General features: G+C 43.1%; 1 protein-coding gene and 1 pseudogene across 1 annotated transcript in view; one reads left to right on the forward strand and one right to left on the reverse strand.

Annotated features, from left to right (window-relative positions):
- The window catches only part of LRRC1 (leucine rich repeat containing 1), a 129877-nt gene extending 128929 nt beyond the window's left edge, over positions 1-948 (forward strand). The window contains exon 14 of the mRNA XM_059178279.1: positions 459-948. Within this exon, the coding sequence (XP_059034262.1) occupies positions 459-617 (159 nt within the window). The 3' untranslated portion in view covers positions 618-948. The remainder of the gene's footprint in view (positions 1-458) is intronic.
- Positions 949-20648: 19700 nt separating this feature from the next.
- On the reverse strand, positions 20649-21446 carry LOC131834642 (protein phosphatase inhibitor 2-like; annotated as a pseudogene).
- Between the last annotated feature and the right edge of the window lie 425 nt (positions 21447-21871).

Below are 21871 nucleotides of genomic sequence, written 5' to 3' on the forward strand. Positions count from 1 at the left end.
TTTTCCTTCCACTCCCATGCCTCCATGTTGAAGGAAGCCAGATCCACTTCAGATAGTGATAGACCAGGCAATGACTGTAAGTTAGAATTTGTTTACCCCTTTATCTTTTTCTTTCTTCACACCCCACACCAACATCTTAAAAATCTTTGTTTCCTTGCCCTTCATGGAACTTAATTTTTATCTTACGCTAATCTTACATTTTACAGAGTATTCTTTTATTCTGAAGGTAACCCTTCTGGGTGGACCAGATAAGGTGCCCGTGGCACCTTCATCTCCCTGAACTGCCAGTGAGCAGCTGATAAGCAGCACGCGGGGCTCCCGAGGAGGCGCTTCTGCCCCCTCCGAGCGCCTGCATCCCGAGAAGGGAGGCTTTGTCCCCGAGTGCCCCCACCTTGAAGCTGCCTGTTGAAAGAGTAATGACATAAAACCCACACACTCACTCCCCTGCTTGTTTTCAGAGAACACTTCTGCGGCGAGCCACTCCACACCCAGGGGAGCTAAAGAACATGAAAAAGACAGTGGAGAATTTACGGAATGACATGAATGCTGCTAAAGGACTGGATTCAAACAAAAACGAGGTCAATCACGCCATTGACCGAGTGACCACTTCTGTATAGAACTTCACCTCCGAGTTTTACCTCCCGTGTCTTCCCCTGCTGTTGAGATCCTGTCTCCTCCTCAGGAGCCGCGCTTTGCCCTGGGGCTTCACCGGAACGTTGTGCGTGCCCGTCACAGCCCCGGAACGCGTGTGCGTGCACGTCACCGCGCCGGAACGTGGGCGCGTGCGCATCACGGCCCAGGCCGCACGTGGGGCTGCTGCTCTCCCCATGGAAGTGCCTTACTCCGGCTCCTCAGCCAGCCAGGGCACCGGTGCGCCCCCGATATGCCGCCTCTCCCCTGACTTCCAGTCATTTGTCATAAGTAGAATACACTACTGTAAACACCTGACCTTTGTTTCTGTCTTATGTTGGGGTAAGGGAGCGCAGGAAGGGAAATTTTGTTGATCCTCCTCCCTCCCATAAAGTGCTGGGACATTTTGAGCCCAAGTTCTCTTGGACCTACTGATGAGAGATAGTTTTATGTACGGCGCATAATTGATCCTTTTTTAAAAAACTTTTTGGCAGCTCAGATGGTGTAAATTTAAAATTTTTGTATAGGTATTTCGTAACAAAAAATGTGTATTTCTTTTTTGTTATTTTATCTTGGAAACGGTACATATTTTAGCATTTGTGCAGGAAAAAACAACAACAAAAAAACCCAGTCCTAAAGTATTTGTTTTCATTTGTACCACCCACTTGTGCCTTACTGTATCCCGAATCATGTCAAACCAATTGTATGCAGTGGCATCGTTGAGCAGTGGTACTTTTAAAGCAGTGTTGGATTTTAATCAGTAATCTACCTGGTGGATTTGTTTTTAACCAAAAAGAAGAGTTACCACCAATTTGTAAATTTTATCAGTAGATTTTTTTAAAAAAGAGGAACCAAAGGATTAGGCTGCTAATATTTCATGTCTTACACTTTAACTTTTTATGAATGAGTCTCTTGTAATGAGTGCAGCATCTGATTGTACCTGTTGGGAAGGTATATGCCATTTGTAAAATAAAATAGAGCAGAAAAGCACAAAAGGAGAAAACTGGTTCAGAAATTCAGTGGATAAATTAACTATGTACTGCAAAAGAAAGTATGATTTTTATGGAAGAAAGCTTTAAAAGTTTTATATTGAGATATAAAACCACAATAAAGCAAAATAACCATATTAGAAATGTTGCTATCTTTGTAAGTGCAATTTAATTTGTAAATAGAGTTTGAATCAAAGTATAACAAATACTTGCTTCCAGTTTTAATTTTAAATCTGCTAATTTAAGGGGCATGGAGGTATGCTTTGGTATGTTTCTATTGATTTCTTTCCCTTTTTTTTTTTTTTTTTTGTTTTGTATAATGTCATAAAAAGGAATGAAAGTACTAGTCACTATGTGGTATCTAGGAAAATCATGATACTGTTGGTTTTTTGTTTTCTCTCCATGAAATAAAATCACCCTGGAATTAACCATACAACTTTTTAAAAGTAATTATCACCTTCTGTGTTCAGATGTAGCTGAGTTTTTTGACGATGTGCTCCCACCCATTAAATATCTAAACTACTGGTGAGTTTTGAGTTAATTGCTTGCTGTTGTGCCACATAGCACAGACCCCAGAACTGCCTTCCTCTTGCTAATAACTTTGGATCCTGGCTTTCTGGCCAGTTGGACTCTGTAGAAACTTGTTTTCAACCAGCCAAATACACATTTCTATTACTGTTATGCATTAATTTACTGCATTCACTTTGCTTTTTAAGTTATTTGTATATATGTATATATTTTAAAATCTGTTTATTGAGTTGGAAGTACCATGGCATGGAATTGGTTTTTGGCTAGTCAGTTTTATACCTTGCTCCCCAATTTGTGAGTACCGGTTTAGTTTTTTTCCATTTTAACATTTTGGCATACTTTATTTAGGCTTTAGGCCTATGAAGATGATACCACTAAACTCATGAACTGACGGATAAGCAAATTGGCTTTATTTAAGAAGAGTAATCTTGATGCTAAAGAACAATAGAACTCGAATGGTATTTTTTGTTCGTTTTCATATAAAGCCCACCCTTTACCACTCAGTTCATCCTAGCTTTGGGGGAATGTGGTAGACAGAATAGAATAGAGGGTGTGCTTAAATTTTTCTAGGATATGTTATGTAAGTAATTATCTGTTTCCTTTGGCTTATTTTCTTTACTATGCATTCACCCGTTTTGTTTGTTGCTTTATTTTCAGCTTTTAGTATTTTGTTTCCCCCTTACTTGTGAAGGGAAAAATTACTTTCATTTTACTTGTTCGTGCTGGGTGACACTGCTGTGCCCTTTACCTTCAGGGTTCCGGGACCAGGCTTAGACCTCACAATGGAAACATTAACCAAGGAGACCCAACTCAAGAACATGCCAGCCTTTTCCAGTGAAGCCTCTCTTGTCATAAGAAGGAAAACTTAATTATGCAAAAGGATACCTGTCCAATTGTGAAGCTAGTGCCAAAATTTCCTGACCTTTTCCTAGCGGAGCAGGGGTGGCCCCCATCCCGCAGTCTGGCCCTTCCTTCAGGAAAGGGAGGAGTTCGACGTGCTGCCTGCCTGTTTGTCTTGTGGGAGTGACAGGTAAAAGCAGGAAGGATTATTGTGACCTGTTCACCTACTTTTTTTTTTTTTTTCCTTTGGCCCCTTATTTCCTGTTTTTAGCCAGGGAATTATGCCTATGTGGATAACATCATAAAAAAAATAATAGAGGGGTTGAAATAATGAAAGTCATTGATGGAAAAGGGGTACAGGTAAGAAAACTAGAACTATTTGCCTGGATGTTGTGGGTTTTTTGTTTTTTTGTTTTTTTGTTTTTAATCTGGCAAGTTCAGAGGTGTGGTCCTGACCAACTCAATCTTTGTATCTAAAAACTTCTTAGGTAGCTGTCACAGGTAAGGAAGCCCAGTGGAGGTGCCAGGCACCGCCTTCCACAGCAGCCTGCCGCCTCTTGAGAAATCTACCACACCCGAGTGCACATGCTTCATGGGTGGGGTGGAGGCTGGGAAAAATTCTGCCTTCATCTGAAAGTCACTCTGAATAGCCAGGTCTGGCCTGGGGACCAACACCCCCGCCGTGGGCGCACCGGCAGCAGTGTGACAAGGCCGGGCAAACACTGAGGAGGGACAGTCCTGGAGTTGCTTGTTCGTAGAAGGTGGTCAGGGTTATTGTAGCTCAGTGAGATCGAGGAGAGTTGAAATCTCACTCCAGCAATTCGTATTGACTCCCCCAAATTTCCAAAGAGTGAATTCAAAAACTACAAACAAAACAAAAACCACCCAAACTTTTTATTAGAGATAGTTAAAAACATAACAAAAGTAGAATTATATAATGAACCTCTGTATACCTATCACTCAGCTTCAACAGTTATCAACCCAAGACCAACACTAAGCTGTTTTGAAGGAACCAAATTATGTTTTAAAGTACATCCATGAGGGATGCCTGGGTGGCTCCATCAGTTAAGCATCTGCCTTCAGCTCAGGTCATGATCTCAGGGTCCTGGGGTCAAACCCTGCATCAGGAGTCTGCTTCTCCCTCCTCCTCGGTTGTTCCCCCTCCTTGTGCTCTCTCACTCTCAAATCAAATCTTTAAAAATAAAAAAAAAAAAAAAATACATCCGTAAGAAGACTGCGCAGTGAAATAATTTAAAAACAAAAGGCAGGGCACAGATATGCCCTTTAAAGGAGCACTTTGGAGTTCAAGGTTTTGAGAGCATAGTCCAGTACTGGCATCATAAAGATTACATCATAAAGATTTGAATCCCAGCCCTACCACGTGGATTTGGATGAGCTACTTAACGTCAGGGGGCCTCAGGTCCTTCATCTCTAAAATGGGGCAGCAAGACCTCTCGCAGTCTTATAGTGAGGATTAAGTGGGAGACATGAAACATCAGCTCTCAGGAAGTTTGTGGCTGCCACTATTATGGTTCTTGCTGCTGTTAGCAAGTTATGAGCTGTTCCGCAGTCCCTACCATGGGGCCAGAGTATGTGGTCAGGAAGCAGTGTTCCTCAGAAATGAGGACACCATGCTGGTTCTCTAGCCAAGAACACTTTCTCAACTGTTATGTTGCATAGAGACCCCTGAGTTACATAATTGGGGAGGGAAATCTTAAATTGTCCTGTCTGCTCACTTAATGGTGAGCTTAGCCATGGTCTCACAGCAGCCCCCTCATTGTAACTGGACTTACTAGCTAGCTAGCTTCGAGATGAAGCTAGTTTCTACAAGAAAGCATTCAACCTCTGCCTGAGAAAAGGGTCTCTAAGGTCCTTGGGTTTCTAAGGTCCGGGTCTCTTGTGCTCATTTACTATCTTAGGTCTACTTTATTTCACTTTGATTTTCATTACTTCCTCCTTTTCTGTCTCCTCTCAAAGGGAGACCAATGAGGCTTTTATGTATCAGGAGCGGCAGGCCGAATTAAGAAACAGGTCATCCATGGAGAAAACCCAGGATACAATAAATAAATGCAGCCTGATTTGGGGAGTGTAGAGGACACCTCCACCTTGCTGGAGCTTTTTCTTTTGAAAAGCTGACAGCTGGCGGGAAAGGGAAACCGACCAGAAGAACCTGATTGGGTTACTTTTGTTCAGCAGGTTGTGTGGAGGGTTGGAGAAGGATGTTTGTGCCTCACAGTCCGCCAGAAGGACGGTGTCACTTTAAACTGTGAGAGTGGGCAGTCAGTCTGACAGGACAGGGCTCTTGAGTTCTGACTGGGTACGAATTTGATTGGGCTGATCTTCCAATGACCTTTTGAAGCATCAACATCTAATTTCTAAAACCAATAATGAGCTGTCTCCTTCGGGGAGTGACATGGTAGTGACAGTTGCTGTGCTCACTGAGCACTCACTGTGTGCCACACACCAAGCTAACCGAACAGTTTTTCAGAACAATCCCCTGAAGTCAGTCATGGCGTCCTCATTTCACAAAGGGGGGAATCAATATTCAGATAGTTTTAATAACTTTTCCATGATCAAATAGCACACAACAGAGTTGGAATTAAAATTCACATTTCTGTTGACTGGAGTCTGTGGTCACGACTTATTGCTTTATTTTGCTTTGTCCCCCTCAGTGAAAATTACAGTGAACCTGTAATTGTATTTGGAGTTGTATTTATCATTGCCCTGATGGTTCTGTTTTAATTTGAGATTATTTAAGCCTAGGTTATCATCAAAGCCTGGCACAGAACCGAATGAAATTTAGCTACCATTTATATAGACTGGGGCCTTCATTTGTTTCTAGTTGTGGTAGCCAAAGCTGTGACTTTACATCCTCTAGCCCTCCCACTACCCTGTCCCCCACCCCCTGCCCTTGTCCCTCCCCCCTACCCCCCCCCCACCGCCCACTCCATATTATGTTGTTCCTTGGTAAGTGCCATGAAAATGTTCAGGGGATATTTGTTCTAGCATCACAAACTGTGTGCAAATCTCAAGAGACAGGAGATAAATTATTTGGTTAGTGGGAGGCCAGAAAAAAAAAAATTGGTATGTTTTCTAACAGTGACTGAAGTGACAGTTTGGTAACCAGCTCTCTGAGAGAGCTTTAACATGTTCCAAAAATTGGCAGTTAGCTCTAGAATGAGCTAATTAGTTAGGAATGGTTTTTATCCTCACTACCTTTAATAGCCTACCCTTGGAGAAAAGACAGATAATGAACACTTGGAAATCAATAGCTGCAACTTGACCTTAATGCCCTTTGGGGGAAATAAGGGGGGTGTGACTCATTTATTATTTCAGATCCTTCTTTTAAAAAGCGTTGTGAAAGATTGGACAAATAACGATTGCTCCCAGTTAGGAACTCTCATCTAATCAAAGAGGCAGAAAACAGGAAGAATAGAAAACTTGTGTGATTCAGCAGTGTTTCATTTTATTTGAAACAGGCTCTACCACCCTGGTTGTAGAAAGACCTTCCAGTCTCCACCCTGCAGGAAGGCCTGCTAGCACCGGGGGATAATGAGTGACAACCCATACCCGATGCCGTGCAAATAGAATCCGCAAATGCTTCTCTTGAGGTCCTTTTCCCGAGTCACCTCTCTCATTGCTTGTACCAAGTTGCCCAAGAACCCTGTGGGAAAGCACTGGCTGAGCACGTAAAGGACATGGGTCTTCCAGGGGCCTGGTCGTCGGTTCCTGTCTGGAACCTGAGCGTCCTGTGTTCATCAGGTCCACACACCTGACTGCCCCCTCCCGCCCTTCCTTGGCTGGAGGTATGAGTGCTTGTTTGTTTAAACCTTCGTCACTACTGCTTGGAAAAACAAAACAACACACTTACTTGTCTGGGCATTGGGTGTTCTTCCTGAATTTTCGTCCTGCCCATTGGCCTGGAGGCATAATGGGTGGGGCGGGTTTCGGCGTTGGTTTGGGAAGTTTCGAGAACGAGGCTATGGGTTGGGTTGTTAGGTTGGGGTTGCTCCTGGTTTTAATCATTTGGGAACGTCTGAGGGTCAGAGAGCATTGCCATAGATGGCTCTGGGAGTTATGTTCTGGCTGTGCCTCTTTCTCACAGCAGGGCAAATTCACCTGGGGCGGCACTTCGCACAGTCCTGACAGATGCTGTGTCCTCCGTCCACCTTGTTTTCTCACCTGGACACCTGGAAGGTGTGCTGTGTAAAAACATCACTAGTTCGATGACACCTGCTTCATGTCGACTCCCTCCACATGAGTGACTGCCGGTCTTCTTTCCCCTCACCTCCCCGGCCCCTCTTTCTGCTGTCCACCAGCGGGCAGAGGTGTTATGCCCCCAGGACTGGGTCAGAGCTGCCCTTTGGAAGCCCAGGATTTGTCACTGGTGATAGCTTGGCCTTGGGTCCTTTACCTAGCTTGTTCCCCATCTCTGGTAAGTGATGCTTTGTAGCACGTAGGTTGTTAGAAGAGACGGTATCAGCAAAGTAAGACCAAGCTCTTGTATGTTTCTTTCTTTTTATTCACAGCAATGTGTGGTAGGAGTGCTTTGCTCTTTAAAGAGCTGGACATCAGGTGGCCAGAAGAATCAGCAGTCCGGCTGCCTGGCCTCCTCCCTTAGCACCTTAGTATTTTGTTCAGGGCTCCTCAGTGTACCCAAGCCTAGTCTTGCTCACCATCCTGTAATCTACTGCAGTCCCCCTCTTTCCCAGAGGCTGTGTGTGCAGTGGTTTCAAACTTCAGCATCTGTTAGAGCCCCTTGGGGTCATGCTAAAGTGGATGGCTGGTCCCAACCCCCACAGCTCTGATTTGGTAGGTCTGTGTTCAGATGAGAGAATTTGCCTTTCGAATAAGCTCTCAGGTGCTGCTGTTGCTGGCTCCGGGACTATACACAGAGAACCACTGCTCTAGGGTATGGGAAGGAGCAAAAGCCTATAGTAAAGCAGAGCTGGATTTAAATCTAACTATGCCGCTTACTTTTTGTGAAAAGTTTTTTCTTTTTTCATCTCCTCAAGTCTCAGTCAATCTATCTCGACAATGGGAATAATAACTACTTCAAGATGTTTTAGAGAATCAGATGATTCCAGACTTACCAGCTCTTTCTGCTGTCTAGAAATATGCATGCCGTGTTCCCTATGGAAGCAGAAGAGCACTTTGGCTTCTGGAGCCAAGTTCTGGACGTCAGGGATCCTCTTGTTAACATACACAAGCTACTGGGAGTAGAGGAAATGGGAACAGAAGTAGAAACTATGCTTACCTGTGGGTGAGTGCCCTAGGGGAATCCTGGAAATGCTGATGGTTAGATGAGGTTAGAAATTACTTAACACTTCCTGACTTGCCCGATGGAGGAACCGTGCCTTACTCATTTGTGTCTGTGCCTGATATAGATCCAAAAATCCCCAACCCACAATCTGCTGATACACGTGGGTCCAGAAGAAATCTCCCAATCTCGACATCTCTGAAAATTTCAGAATCCTAGACCTCAGTTGTATTCTTCATGCAGTGCTACAGTCATTGTAGTGTCCTTAGGAAATGGAAATCAAAATGCTTTATTTCAATTGTTCCAGGTTTTCATTACTGTCCCCAAACCCATTATCCCCCTCCTTGTCATCTTAAGGATGATCCTCAAAATAAGTAATCAGTATGGAAACATGCAGTAATATACAAGTCAATGCCTCAACTTTATATGACATCGATTTTCATTGACTAAAGCAAAGTTATCTATACCAGAAAATTATTTTCCTAAAGATCTGGGTGGTAGTGCCAATAATTAGCACATAATTTCCAAATAAGTTGTGTATTTTTTAAGCCTTGTTTAATGTATGATCGCTATCTAAATGATAGCCTTCTCTGAGCCATGATTTCATTTGGGAACAATATCAGGCTGTTTTGATAATATTCCTATTAAAATATTCAAGTGCAGAGGTCCTTAAATTTTGTCCTATTAAAATATTCAAGTCCTTAAATTTTGTCCTATTAAAATATTCAAGTGCAGAGGTCCTTAATTTTTGTTGGCACACGACCATGCTCATTTCTTTATGTGCAACGATCAAATGGCCCTCAAAGCCGAAAATACCAAGTATTTGGCCTGTGTACAAAAAATGTTACAGGAGTTTCTGGTTCTAGTCAATAAGAACCACATGGTACCTTTTGCCACTAGGGAGCGTTAGATGCACCACTAGTTTATCATACCCAGGCATCTGCCCGGACACCCTGGCTTCCCACCTGAGCTGAACTCAGTCTGTACCTTGGTCGCTGCCACCAACAGCATAACCTGTCCCATCTCGTGCTCTGCCAACATGGAGATGCTGTGCAACACATGCCTGGGCACACCTCTTCTTGGCTGCTCAGGGATTGAAGCCCATCCTCAGCACCCATCCTGGGGCCCTTACCGTCCTAGGCTTAGCTGGACAACATCATGTGACTGGTAACTTCCAAAGTTGAAATTCCTTAGTATCCTGTAGGTAGAGCTACAATATTATAAAAATTGTTAAGATAGTGCTTTTTTTTTTTTTTTTTTTTTTTTTAAGATTATTTATGAGAGAGAGAGTGGCTGGAGGGTAGGGGTAGAAGGAGAGGGAGAATCCCAAGCAGGCTTCACACCCAGCGTGGAGCCTGATGCAAGGCTTGGTCTCATGACCCTGAGATCATAACCTGAGCTGAAATCCAGAGTCAGACACTCAATTGACTGAGTCACTGGCTGCCCCATGAAATAGCACATTGAGCTACTGTCTGAATGTCAGCTTTATTTTATGGAGGAAATTCAGGCTTTCACATGTGAACTGCCACAGTTTCCACTCCCCACTAATGTGCATCCACATGTCATCCACATTAGACTGTCTGCTTTCCCCCGACCACAACTAGCTCTTGCAGCCTTTCTCTCCAAGAGCTCACCTCATCAATGATCCACTTGGCCCCATGTCTCAGGCACTTCTATAGATTTAAGTTCTGTCCTACACTTGATCTTAGCCAAAAGGCCGAGAAGCGATTAAGTTCTGTCCTTAGTAAGCAACACACCTTGGTCTTCACCCGCCCCCCATAGCTGCCCGATTCTTCTTTTCTCTGCCAAGATTTTTGACAAGGAGACCTATTCTTGTTCTCACCCTGTCTAAGTTCCCACACACATCTCCATCCAGTGCTATGGGCACTCCTTCTCCAGTGCACCATGGAAACTACTATGACCAGGTCACCTGGCCTCCAGGTTACCATATCTGATGGACGTGTTCCCCCTAGCTTTATTGAGATATAATTGACATAGCATAAGTTTATGGTGTGCAAAGTGTTGATTTGATACTTTATATATTGTGAAATCATTACCCCTGTAGCATGAGCTCACTTCCCGTGGATATTTTGATTCAGCTCTTGCCTTTCTAGACCTGTCTACTGCATTTGGGTCTGTAGACAGCTCCTCCCCCTTGGAACTCCTACCTCAGTGCTTTTCCAATTTCTTTGACTGCAACTCAATTTGAGAAAGAACTTTTTACATAGCAACCCAGTAAACACATACAGATACACAGGTGAACTAAAGTTTCCCAATCGAGTGCTCAAGAAACTCTGATATTTCCAGTTCCATTCTTTTTCTGTGCTAGTTACAACTAAGTAAATTGATTTCATGACTCACAAATGGCTTGAAAACTTATGTTTTTGGTTTCCCTGACACTCTACTCTGCTTCTCCTTCTACATCTCTTACCACCCTCCTTGGTCCCTAGAATTTTTTATATTCCCCAGTGTTCTGCCTCCAGCCTCCAGCTTTCTGTTCCTAATTATGTTTTCCATAGAGGATCCCATCCTTCCTCTTCATGGTGCAGATTCCATAATCTGTCTCCATTCTGGAACCTCAACACTGTGCTCCTACAGCAAAAGATCTTGGTCCCAAGTTCAATTCCTAGGCACCTCTGCTGGGTCAAAATCAGGGGAGATGGGTCATCAGGTTGAAACACATGTACCTGCAGTGGATTTAGGACAAACCTAAGAGCAAAACCAAAGTTAAAAGCCAGGTGAGTTTTCTGCAAGGATCTAAGACAGAACCAGTCTTTTGCACTGTAAAGTTGCAATGTGCTTTTTCCAGTGTTCTCTTTCTGTACTCTATGGTTAGAAATGAGTCACTAGACGCAACCCACACTCAAGGGAAATCATCCGGCTTTATCATCAGTATGAGAGGAAGAGATACTAGCTCTCCTTTGCCAGGTGACTGCTGGCATGGGTCAGGCACTGTCCAGGCTGCAGAACAGACACAAGTCCCATTCAGTCTGAATTCTCACACTATGAGCTTGGTGGCATTATCCATATATGAACGATGAGGAAACTGAGGCAAAAGTCAGATAATTTACTTGCTCACAGTGGTAGGTCTTGTGCTTGAACCAGGCTGGTTTAATTCTTTCAGTGGTCACTTCCAAAAGCAATCTCAGCTCTAATATTTGTGAAACTTTTCAGGTCAAATCCCAAATGGGGCGGTGATGCAGAGAGACTGAGAGACACAGAAGTACAAGTTGCTCTGGTCCAGTCCAGCCTCCCGATGGGTTCTACCAAGTTAGTCTCCCTGGGCCCAGTTAGCTGTGGCAGGGACTACAGAGGGAGAAGTCAAATCAAATAAAAATGGGGGAGGGGCAACAAAGCCTCTGGGAAGCCTCTTACAGGTTTATTAGCATCTAGAGTATAGTCAACTGGTGGGAAGTTGTGTTTGGGCGGGGGGAGGAAGGGAGGGCAAAGTGAGATGTAAGGAGTGTTTGTGAGTGTTGACTGGCTGAGAAAGGCATGGTGACCAGAGGAGACTGGGTTTGGAAGTAGGACATGTAGGGAGGTAAAGAGGATGATTACAAAAGAAGAAGGAAATCTGCATAACTGACAGGACTTTATGAACTTTTGGAGTGGATACAGGGTTTCATAGTACCTAGTGTACTTTCGGAGGAAAGATAATCTACCATCATGGGATAAGAATCACATGTGGGTTTTCTCTTCCCTATTAAAGAGTCAGGGGAAAAGCCTCACCCAAACTGGGCCATTCTCAGTGGAGAGCTCTATTGTTCCTGCCATGTGACAACCTGTTGGACCAAGTTTCTCTTTTATATTTACATGTTGTGTCAAGTTAATCGCTGGAGACTTCTGCCTGCTTCTCAGGTCGACAGCACGTCAGGCAGAACAGAGTTGGTCTGGGGCCCCTGGGGGCTCAGTTGTTAAGCGTGTGCCTTTGACTCAGGACATGATCCCAGGGTCCTGTGATCAAGCCCAGCATTGGGCTCCCTGCTCAGCAGAAAGCCTGCTTCTCCCTCTCCCTTTCCCTCTGCCCCTGCTTGTGTTCGTCTCTCTCTGACAAATAAATAAATAAAATCTTAAAAAAAAGAAAAGGACAGAGTTGGGCTAAGAAATTGAGGATTTTCCAGAACTATGGCTAAGATCAACTCATCTGTTAACATTCGAGAGTCTCAGCTCAGCCCCTTTTCTGAAAACTGGAGGTTAGAGGCACTGTTTCTATTCTTGTGGCTGCTTGTTGCTCTGCCTTCTGCTGTCTGAAATATTGTCTCTACAATATTTGAATGGGAAATAGGAAAATGATAGTTTCCTGATTTCTATATGAAGGCATACTAAAAAAAAAAAAAAAAAAAAAACCACTTTCCCTCTTTTGTTTATTTTATTGTTGCGAGTCCCCTGGAAATTGACCCTGAGCTGGAGATGAGCTTGTAAGGGGTTTGCTGGGGAGTGTTCTCAGAAGCAACAGTGCTAAGGGAGTGAAGGAGGCAGGACAGGGCCTTGGGAGGAGCTGAGCAGCAATGCAGTGGCAACAGAGGCTTCAGCAACCCCCCTCAAATGAATATTTGGGAGCCTAGATGAAGCACAAGGTAGGCTTCTGTAGGATGCATAAGCTTGAGCAAGGCAGTTCCCTTCAGTGAAAATCAGCTCAGGGTGAGGAGGGGGGTGGCAGCACGGGATTCTAGGGTGAGCATTCAGCAGACACTCACTTGCTTCAATGGTCTGGGTGGGTATTTTCTGAGAATTTGTACAATACTAAATTATTTCTCCTCTGGGACTCAATTTTGGTTTTTTAAAGATTTTATTTATTTATTTATTTGACAGAGAGAGATTACAAGTAGGCAGAGAGGCAGGCAGAGAGAGAGAGGAGGAAGCAGGCTCCCTGCTGAGCAGAGAGCCCGATGCGGGACTCGATCCCAGGACCCTGAGATCATGACCTGAGCCGAAGGCAGTGGCTTAACCCACTGAGCCACCCAGGTGCCCCTGGGACTCAATTTTTTAACTCACTTTTTTTTTTTTTATATTTATTGTATCTCATAAGGAGACATTTGAATCATTGACTTATTGAGTACCATCCTGATTCCAGAAGACAACTTAAGGCAAATCTCTATGGAAATACATATATATACATACATACATATATATGTGTGTATCATACATACATATATATGTATGTATGTATATATATGTATTTCCATAGAGATTTATGTATGTATGTGTGTATATATATATTTCCATAGAGATTTGCCTTAAATATATATGCATGTATGTATCTACATATATATATGTTTGTATGTATATACATATATATTTCCATAGAGATTTGCCAAATATATATATGTGTGTATACACACACACACACACACACACACACACACACGTATGTATATATATATATATTCTCCCCCTTCCCTCCTTCTGGTTGTTACATAGTCTAATTTCTAGTCCAGTGAAAGCCTTCCCCATCTTCCACCTCTTAAATCAGGACTCAACCACTGGTGATACATTTTGTTATTAGTGGCTTAGTCAATCAAAGGGCTGGTGAGGTTGGGTTCTTTTACTTTTTCTTCGAGAATATTTAAAAAGTAAATTTACAAAATGGCAAGTTGTTGCACCATCTCATATTTCCTTGATTTCCTGCCGTCTCTGTTTCTCCATCATCAACTTAAAAAATACCAAATCAGTGTATAGGTTCAGCATGCAGCTAGAGAAACAGCAGGAGAAATAAAGCAGTGATTGTTTTTTCCTCGGCTAAAAGGTTTTAAAAGGCATGGCCCCTGTTATTTTCATCAAATATATATGGTTACATTTTGTGTGCATTTCAAACAATACCATATGAAATTAAGTCTCATTTTCTGCACACAAAAAAGGGAACAATTCTAATCACCCCCTAGCCCCATCCAAAAAAGCTTGCTAGCAGAGTAAATTGTAGACTAAATTTGTGCTCTTTTCATTTCATGGCAAAAGTTATCTCGTAAACAGAAATAGCTACTCTGCTCATCGCAATCATGTGAACCACAATGCTGTTTTTGAGCATCAGGACTTCTCCAAGGACTTTCCCTGTAAGGAAAGTTCGCATGTTTTTTAAACATCCTAGAACAACGTTATGCAAGCGTTTATTACATACTGCTGCTGGTGTTGGAAGACAGACCTCCTAATCAAAATTCAGAACAGAAGATATAATAAGACATTGTGAAGTAATTGAGGAGGAAATTCTCTGCAAAATATTAGCACTGATGCTTAGAAAATAGGAGGCAATAGTAAAATAGGTCCACTTTTAAAGCATCAAAAAAAGTCTTAATAACTAGAAAGGATAAGGGAAAATGTTGGAGACATGGCTGAAATATGACTCCCATCGTAATGAGGCCCTGAGTTTACAGTGCTTGTGTGTGTACACTCTCTGGGAACACGTCTCCTTAATTTATATTTATGTCTATGGAAAAACTAAAGTGGAATTATGTGAGCTTTGAAGTGTATGACTCTTTGGGAATACATCTCTCAGACTTAAGCAATAGTCTATTTTGAACGGTTTGGGTCTTTCGTTTTATTCTATTTTGATGGTCCTCCCTTCCCTCCCCCTTCTCTCTCTCTCTCTCTCTCTTCCTTCCTTTCTTTCCCTGCCTTTCTCTTCCTTCCTTCCTCCCTCCCTCCTTCTCTCCCCACCTACTTCCTTCCTCTCTCTCTTTTTCTTTTTCCTTCTTTCCTTCCTTCCTTCTTGCTTTCTTCCTTTCTTGCTGTCTTTCTTTCCCCGGGACCTATACCTGACTTTGGGCTATTCGTAAGGGGAGATGAAGCAGTATATGAAGAAAAGGCTACAGACGCGAGGAAGAATGATGGGGGGTGGAGGAAGAAATGTGAAGGAAAGGACAGAAGAACTTGAGAGGGTCTCAGTGATGAGGGGCTACAAGAGGGGGAGAAATAGTGGTAACAGAGCAACAGCCATCCGCTAGGTGAGCTAGTTGGGCCAGTTTCAGTCTGACCAGTCTGCCTGCTTTCAAACTAGGACTTAGCTCCTCATGACACTGCTGGAGTTCGCCGGCCACTCAGCCGCTGTTTCCTGGGTTCCTGTCACACGTTGGGCACTGCCGCACACTGTAGCTGATGGGGACCGTGCAGGAGCCCTGCCGACATGGAATCTGTCGACATGGAATCTGGGCATCACATTGTTAGAATGTAACTGCAGAAGAGCTGCGAGGGAGATATAGAGGGTGTTATGGGAGGATCTAGAAAAGGTTTTATTGGTTAGGGTGACAATTAACACAAGACCTGAAGAATTTCCTCAGCTACCTCAAGACTGTGAGTCTGGATTCTGCAACTGCGTTGTGAACGTCACGGAGCTTATGACACAGGGTTCTTGTAAGGGTTGGGAATGATGCTGGTAATGATTTGGTATAATTTTGCTTGGGCCCCCAGACAGTAGTCTGCTGACGCTTGCCCTAGATCATCCTTACTTGTTCCTTGTGCTATGGGAGAGACAGGAGCACCTGCAGGATTGAAGCCACCGTATCAGAGGATGAGGCAGCTGTGCCCTGCCCACCTCTCAGCTTCTGCTGTGGGCACTGTTGACCTTCTGAGAAGTCTCTGTTGGTGCAGCTCCTCTGGCTGAGTGACCTTTCTGTCACAGTTCCCCGTTGTGGTGCAATCACCCATCACAGCTTAGGCCCATGAGCTCCTGTCTAGCCCTCTCTGCTAGGGTCCCCCAACTAAGAAATGATCTGCCTGTGAGCAGAGACTGTACGTCATTGTTTCCTTTCCTCAGAATCTAGCACAGCAGAGCCTCTGTGCCTGCTTGGCTGAGTGAGTAACTCTCCTCTTGGTCACTGCTCACAACTAAACTGATCACTTTACCTGTGAAACAGATAACATTTATAAAACCAGAAACCAGAGCAGACCCCTTCATTGAGAAATAATAGAGGGATGGTCACAAACTAAGTATTCTGCTCCAGGTTTATTTATATTTTATTTATTCATTTTCTTGTTCTGCCGGTTGTGAAATCCGAGTCCTTTGAATCAACCTACTCCTCCCACCTGTGTCTACAGTTAAAATTTCCTAGGTATTGACTCAGTTTTGCACTGACACCTGCAATGCTCTTCCTTGAAACACCACTGCCCAGACCACATCCTGCTTGGATCCTCTTATTCTGTCATTTCTGTTCTTGTATTTTCCCAATTACTCCAAACACCTGTCTAGTTTCCTTGCTTTTGACCTGGTGACACAGGACAGTAACTGAAATCTTTGTCTGAGAGCACAAGAAGATTAACATGGAAGGAAGTTGGGAGAGAAAGTATCCTCCTTTGGAGAACCTGCGAAGAGGTAGTGCTTGGAGCTGGATGATGAATTCCAAACCTTGTTCCCACACCAAGGGTGGAAAGTGCTGGAAGAGCAGAGGATGGGGACTTGCCACCAGCACCTGCCAAGGAGGAGGGTTGAGGGTGCTTGCCCTCTCTTCAAGGCCTGAAAGAGGGACTTTAACAATATCATTCCAGAGAGCTAGATATGTGATTCCTAGAATCACAGCGTCAGAGCCAACTGAAGAGGAACACTGTCCTGAGAAATCCAATGGCCCAGAGACCAGCTGGGTGGCTGTAGAATGAGATACTCTGGGCTCCAGATGAGCCCGACCTTCTAGAGTTTGTCCTGACTTTTCTCCTGGATGAGATCCAGGTGCAAGCAAGAGGCAGATGCAGCATGGGCTTGCCTCAGGTCTTGTCTCAGACCGCCTGGAAGAGCCATTTCAGCTCAGCACAGAGAAACTGAAGATGGCCCTCGAGTCCTAGGAGCTTCAAGCAGCCAGCAGATAGAGATGCATATGCCCAGGCCCAAAGAATGTCAGGGAAGGTCCACAGTGATGGGGTACACTGCCAAAACACCTACAAAAGCACCAGTGACAAAAACCGTCACCCAGTCATCAGGACAAAATGGATGAAGCCAGCATGGCTGAACAGGCTGGCAAAGGAGGAGGAAATGGGTTGGGGGGGAGTGAGGGAAGAGGAGGGCCGTTGACCTGCCCTTTCTTCTGTAGGATGGCCTCACTTGAGAAAGGTGGGGAACCACAACTTCATATCTAGTGCTCATTTGGACTCCTATTTCTGGACTGAGGATATTTGCATTAGCTGTGAGTGACCAGAAGGATCACAGGGAGAAGTGGGGAAAAAACTGTTGGATGCCCATGTTTTTCCCACATCAGGCTTGTTTAATAAACCAATTAATTTTCCCACCTGTATTTTTATCTTGTAAAGGTGGTACAATATTTATTATTTCTAGTGATTTTTTTTTTTTTTTGGCCAAAATTAAAGAAAAGCAACCAGAGCAAAATGATATGCTTTTGAAACTGGGGAATGAGGATATATTTGCTAAATGTGAAGAAACATCACACAAGGACATTCAAGACTGAGCTTATTCTGTCATTAACTACATCACCACACATTGAAATAATATTCCATAAAAGTACCTTTCACAGTTGAGCTATCTCTGGGATTCAAAATCTGTGTTATTTTCCACTTTTGCTCTGTAGCCTTTTGGAGAGGAAAGCAAACAAAATCACTGGAGTCTATTCAGTTGGGGGAATCCTGTGGAAATACCGAAGACATTCTGCTTCAGATTGAAACCTCCTGTAAAGGTTGGTTTTAAATTTCAGGTTCTCCTTAGGGAAGTATCTTAATTTGAAATTCTTGCTAAGCCAAAATACCACAGAGGATAAAATATCTTCAGAGTTTCCCTTAGCTGGGCTGCTAACAGGAGCCAAGTGGGAGAAAACCAGCATCTGGAAGAGTACAGCTGAGGTCTATGGGCTCCACAGGTGTGGGAGGGAAAGGGACGGTGGTGGCTGTGACATCACCTTCCTTTCGCCACAAGTCATTTGCAGAATGGCTTTCTTTCATAACCAGGCATGTGTGGCATAAATGCTTCTGTTGCTGTAGAATTTGAAATGGACAAGCCTTGGTTTCAGGGACCGAGGTCTTGATTTTAAAGGAGAGGCTCCATTGGCAAGGGCTACTCACTTGTGCCATGAGTGTGACCACTCCCACCCACTAGCCTCTGAGAATGCGTGAGAGGACTCTCCTCTCCCCAGGATGTTGCCCTGGCACTGGCCAATATCCACCCTTTATAAGGCAAACTCTTTACATCGAAAATTATTTTTTATGTTAATGTATAATACACAAAAAGTTTATATGTGTATATATTCAAAACAATTATAATAGAAATTAAACAAGGACTCCCCCTCCCAAACAAATATACAAGTAGCTCAATGGAACTAACAGAGAGCTCAGAAATAAACCTGCACTTAGATGGTCTGTTAATCCATGACAAAGGAGAAAAGAATATACAATAAGGAAAAGACAGTCTTCAATAGACGGTGTTGGGAAAACTGGACAGCAACATGCAAAAGAATGAAACGAGACCACTTTCTCATGTCATACACAAAAATAAACTAAAAATGAGGAAACTTGGTGGCTCATTTGATTAAAAATCTGACTCTAGATTTCAGCTCAGTTCATGATCTCAGGCCCATGAGACTGAGCCTCAGGTTGGGCTCTGCGCTCAGCAGGGAGTCTCCTTGAGATTCCCTCCCTCTCCCTCTGCTGTACCCCCTTTCTCTGTCACTCAAAAATAAACTCAAAATGGATTAACGACCTGCATGTGAGACCTGAAATCATAAACCTCCTATAAGAGAACACAGGCAGTAGTCTCTTTGACTTCGGCCATAGCAATATATTTTTTTAGATATGTCTTCTGAGGCAAGGGAAACAAAAGCAGAAATAAACTATTGGAGCTACATCAAAATAAAAAGCTGTTGTGCAATGCATGAAACCATCAACAAAACAAAAAGGCAATCTATTGAATGGGAGAAGATATTTGAAAGTGATATGTCCTATGAGGGGTTAATATCCAAAATTTAGGACTTACACAACTGAACACCAAAACCCCACAAATAATCCAATTAAAAAATGGGCAGAGGATCTGAATAGACATTTTTCCAAAGAAGACATACAAATGACCAACAGACACATGTAAAGATCCTCGTCAGTCATCATCAGGAAAATGTAAATCAAAACCACAATGAGCTATCATCTCACACCTGTCAGAATGACTAAAATCAAAAACACAATAAAGTGTTGGCGAGGATGTGGAAAAAATGCAACTGCCATGTACTGTTGATGGGAACGTAAATTGGTGCAGCCACTGTGGAAAACGGTTAAAAATATAATTACTGTATGATCCAATAGTTCCACTACTGCATATTTACTTATAAAAAATGAAAACATTAATTCAAAAAGATATAGTGTATCCCTATGTTTATTAGAGCATTATTTACAATAGCCAAGATATGGAAGCAACCCAGGTGTCCTTTAATGATGAATGGATAGAAAAGTGCTACACACACACACACACACACACACACACACACACACACAGAGGAATATTATTCAGCCACGAAAAAGAATGGGATTTTGCCATTTGCCAAAACATGGGTGGATCTAGAGGGTAGTATGCTAAATTAATCAGACTGAAAAAGATAAATGTATGATTTCATTCATACATGGAATCTAAAAAAATGAATAAACAAGCAAAAAGCAGAATGACACTATAAATACAGAGAACAAACTGATGGTTGCCAGAGGTAAAGGTGGTGGGGGGATGGGCAGAATGGGTAAAGGAGAGTGGGACATACAGGCATCCGGTTATGGAATGAATAAATCATGGCATTAAAAGATACAGCGTAGGGGATACAGTCAATGGTATGATGACAGTGGTGTCTGGGTACGGAGATGGTATCTATGCTTGTGATGAGCACAGCATGTAGTACAGAGATGTGTTCAATCACAATGTTGTACACCAGAAACTAATGTAACATTGTGTGTCAACTACACTCAAAAAACATTAATAAAAATGACAACTCTTACATATCAGCCAGCTCATAAACAGAATATTGCCAACATTTTTTAACTCCTCTCTATGCCCTAACTGATGGTGGCCTTTCCTTCCCCACTCTCCAGAAGGAACCTCTCTCCAGAAGTTTTGTTTCTCCATCCCTTGCTTCTTTTTTATTTAGCTTTATCTATTTTTGAGTTTATATAGATATGGAACTATGTATGGTCTATAGTCTTTTGTATCTTGTTCTTTCATACAATTATATTTTTTAGATTCATCCTTATCAATTCACATAGTTCTTCCTTTTTTTCTTTTTTAAAAGTCTCTGAAGTTATTTAACTATTGAGACTATATGATAATTGGTACACATTTTGGTACTGAAGTCATGAACTGTTGAGAACAAGAAGCAGTGTGTAATAGTAATAGGGTTTGTATCTGACAATTACAGAGTTGAGTGAATCTTTTCTGTGAACTCTGTGGTTGGTTTTGCAATTGGCCCCTCTGCAGTAGGTCCTGGTCTCCATGCTTTCTTTAGCAGCTATCTCTGACAGTCCTCATTTTCCTCCTCCTCATGTAGTCCTTGAAAATTATTTGTCCAGCGAATTTAATAGTCAGTCCTTCATTGAAGTGACACTCCCTTTTCATTTCAAATTGTTGCTTTTCTCCTTGTTCTTCAGGTGAGAGGTCTCTCTTGTCTGCACTGCTTTCTTATTCGTGAACCCCATACTTTGGCTGAGAGTGTTCAGCAGCAGCTGATTTCTTAGGGAAGGAATCCGGGGTCAGGGCAGCAGTGGTTTCCAAACCACTGCACCCATCTTCACCATCACACCATACTATGGTGAGGAGGGCCGGGTTCTTCTACTCTCGTCAAATCATTGTCTTTGTCTTCTGGGTGATAGGTGGCCAGAATGTTCACTTCATCCCACTTCTGGGATTTTTTCCCCAGTTCTTTGTGGACTCTCTTGCTGAGCTGCTTGGCCAAGGCCTCTCGAGAAGAAGTTGCAGAGCTCATGCTCCTCAGGACCCCCTCGATGGGCCGATGTGAGGCCTACCAGGGCTTTTGAGGTCCAGAGTCGGTGGTCAGCTTAGCCCCGCTGCCCAGCACCGGGACCAGGAAGGAAAGGGCTGGGCGCCAGCATGCACTCACCAGGCTACCGCTGGGGCCAGAGTGACCGCACCTGCTATGGGGTCGGCTTCCTGAATCACAACCCGAGGACCACGATGCCAGGGTGGAATCAATTGTCACCACACACCCTTCACCATCCGCAATTATCTCCCACTGATGCTCTCCTTCTTTTTCAATGCTCTGTAATATTCTGTGGTCTGTGATTCCCATCAATTTTATGTTATCTTTTTTTGGTTGACATCAAGACATTGACTTTTTTTTTTCCTCTTAGGAATACTGCTACTATGACCACTCTTGAACATGGCTTCTGCAGTGCATCTGCAACAGTTTCTATTTGGTTACAATCCTTGGAAAAGGTAACTAACTGGTAAAGTGTAAGCAAATACAATTTTACTGGGTGACACCAAGTTATTTTTCCGAAGTAGTTGTTGGGATTTGCAATCATACCGACAATGTATGAGAGTTCCCACTGTGGCACATCCCTGATTATCATTGGTACCATCAGACTTTACGTCTCTATCAGTCTGGTGCATGTGAAATGATAACTAATGATATTAATTTGCATCTCCCTGGTTAATGCAATGTCTAACTTAATGAGATTGGGCATCTTTTCAGGAATTATAAATGTTATTCTT

Source organism: Mustela lutreola, chromosome 6, assembly GCF_030435805.1.
Source record: "Mustela lutreola isolate mMusLut2 chromosome 6, mMusLut2.pri, whole genome shotgun sequence".
Taxonomy (NCBI): Eukaryota; Metazoa; Chordata; class Mammalia; order Carnivora; family Mustelidae; genus Mustela; species Mustela lutreola.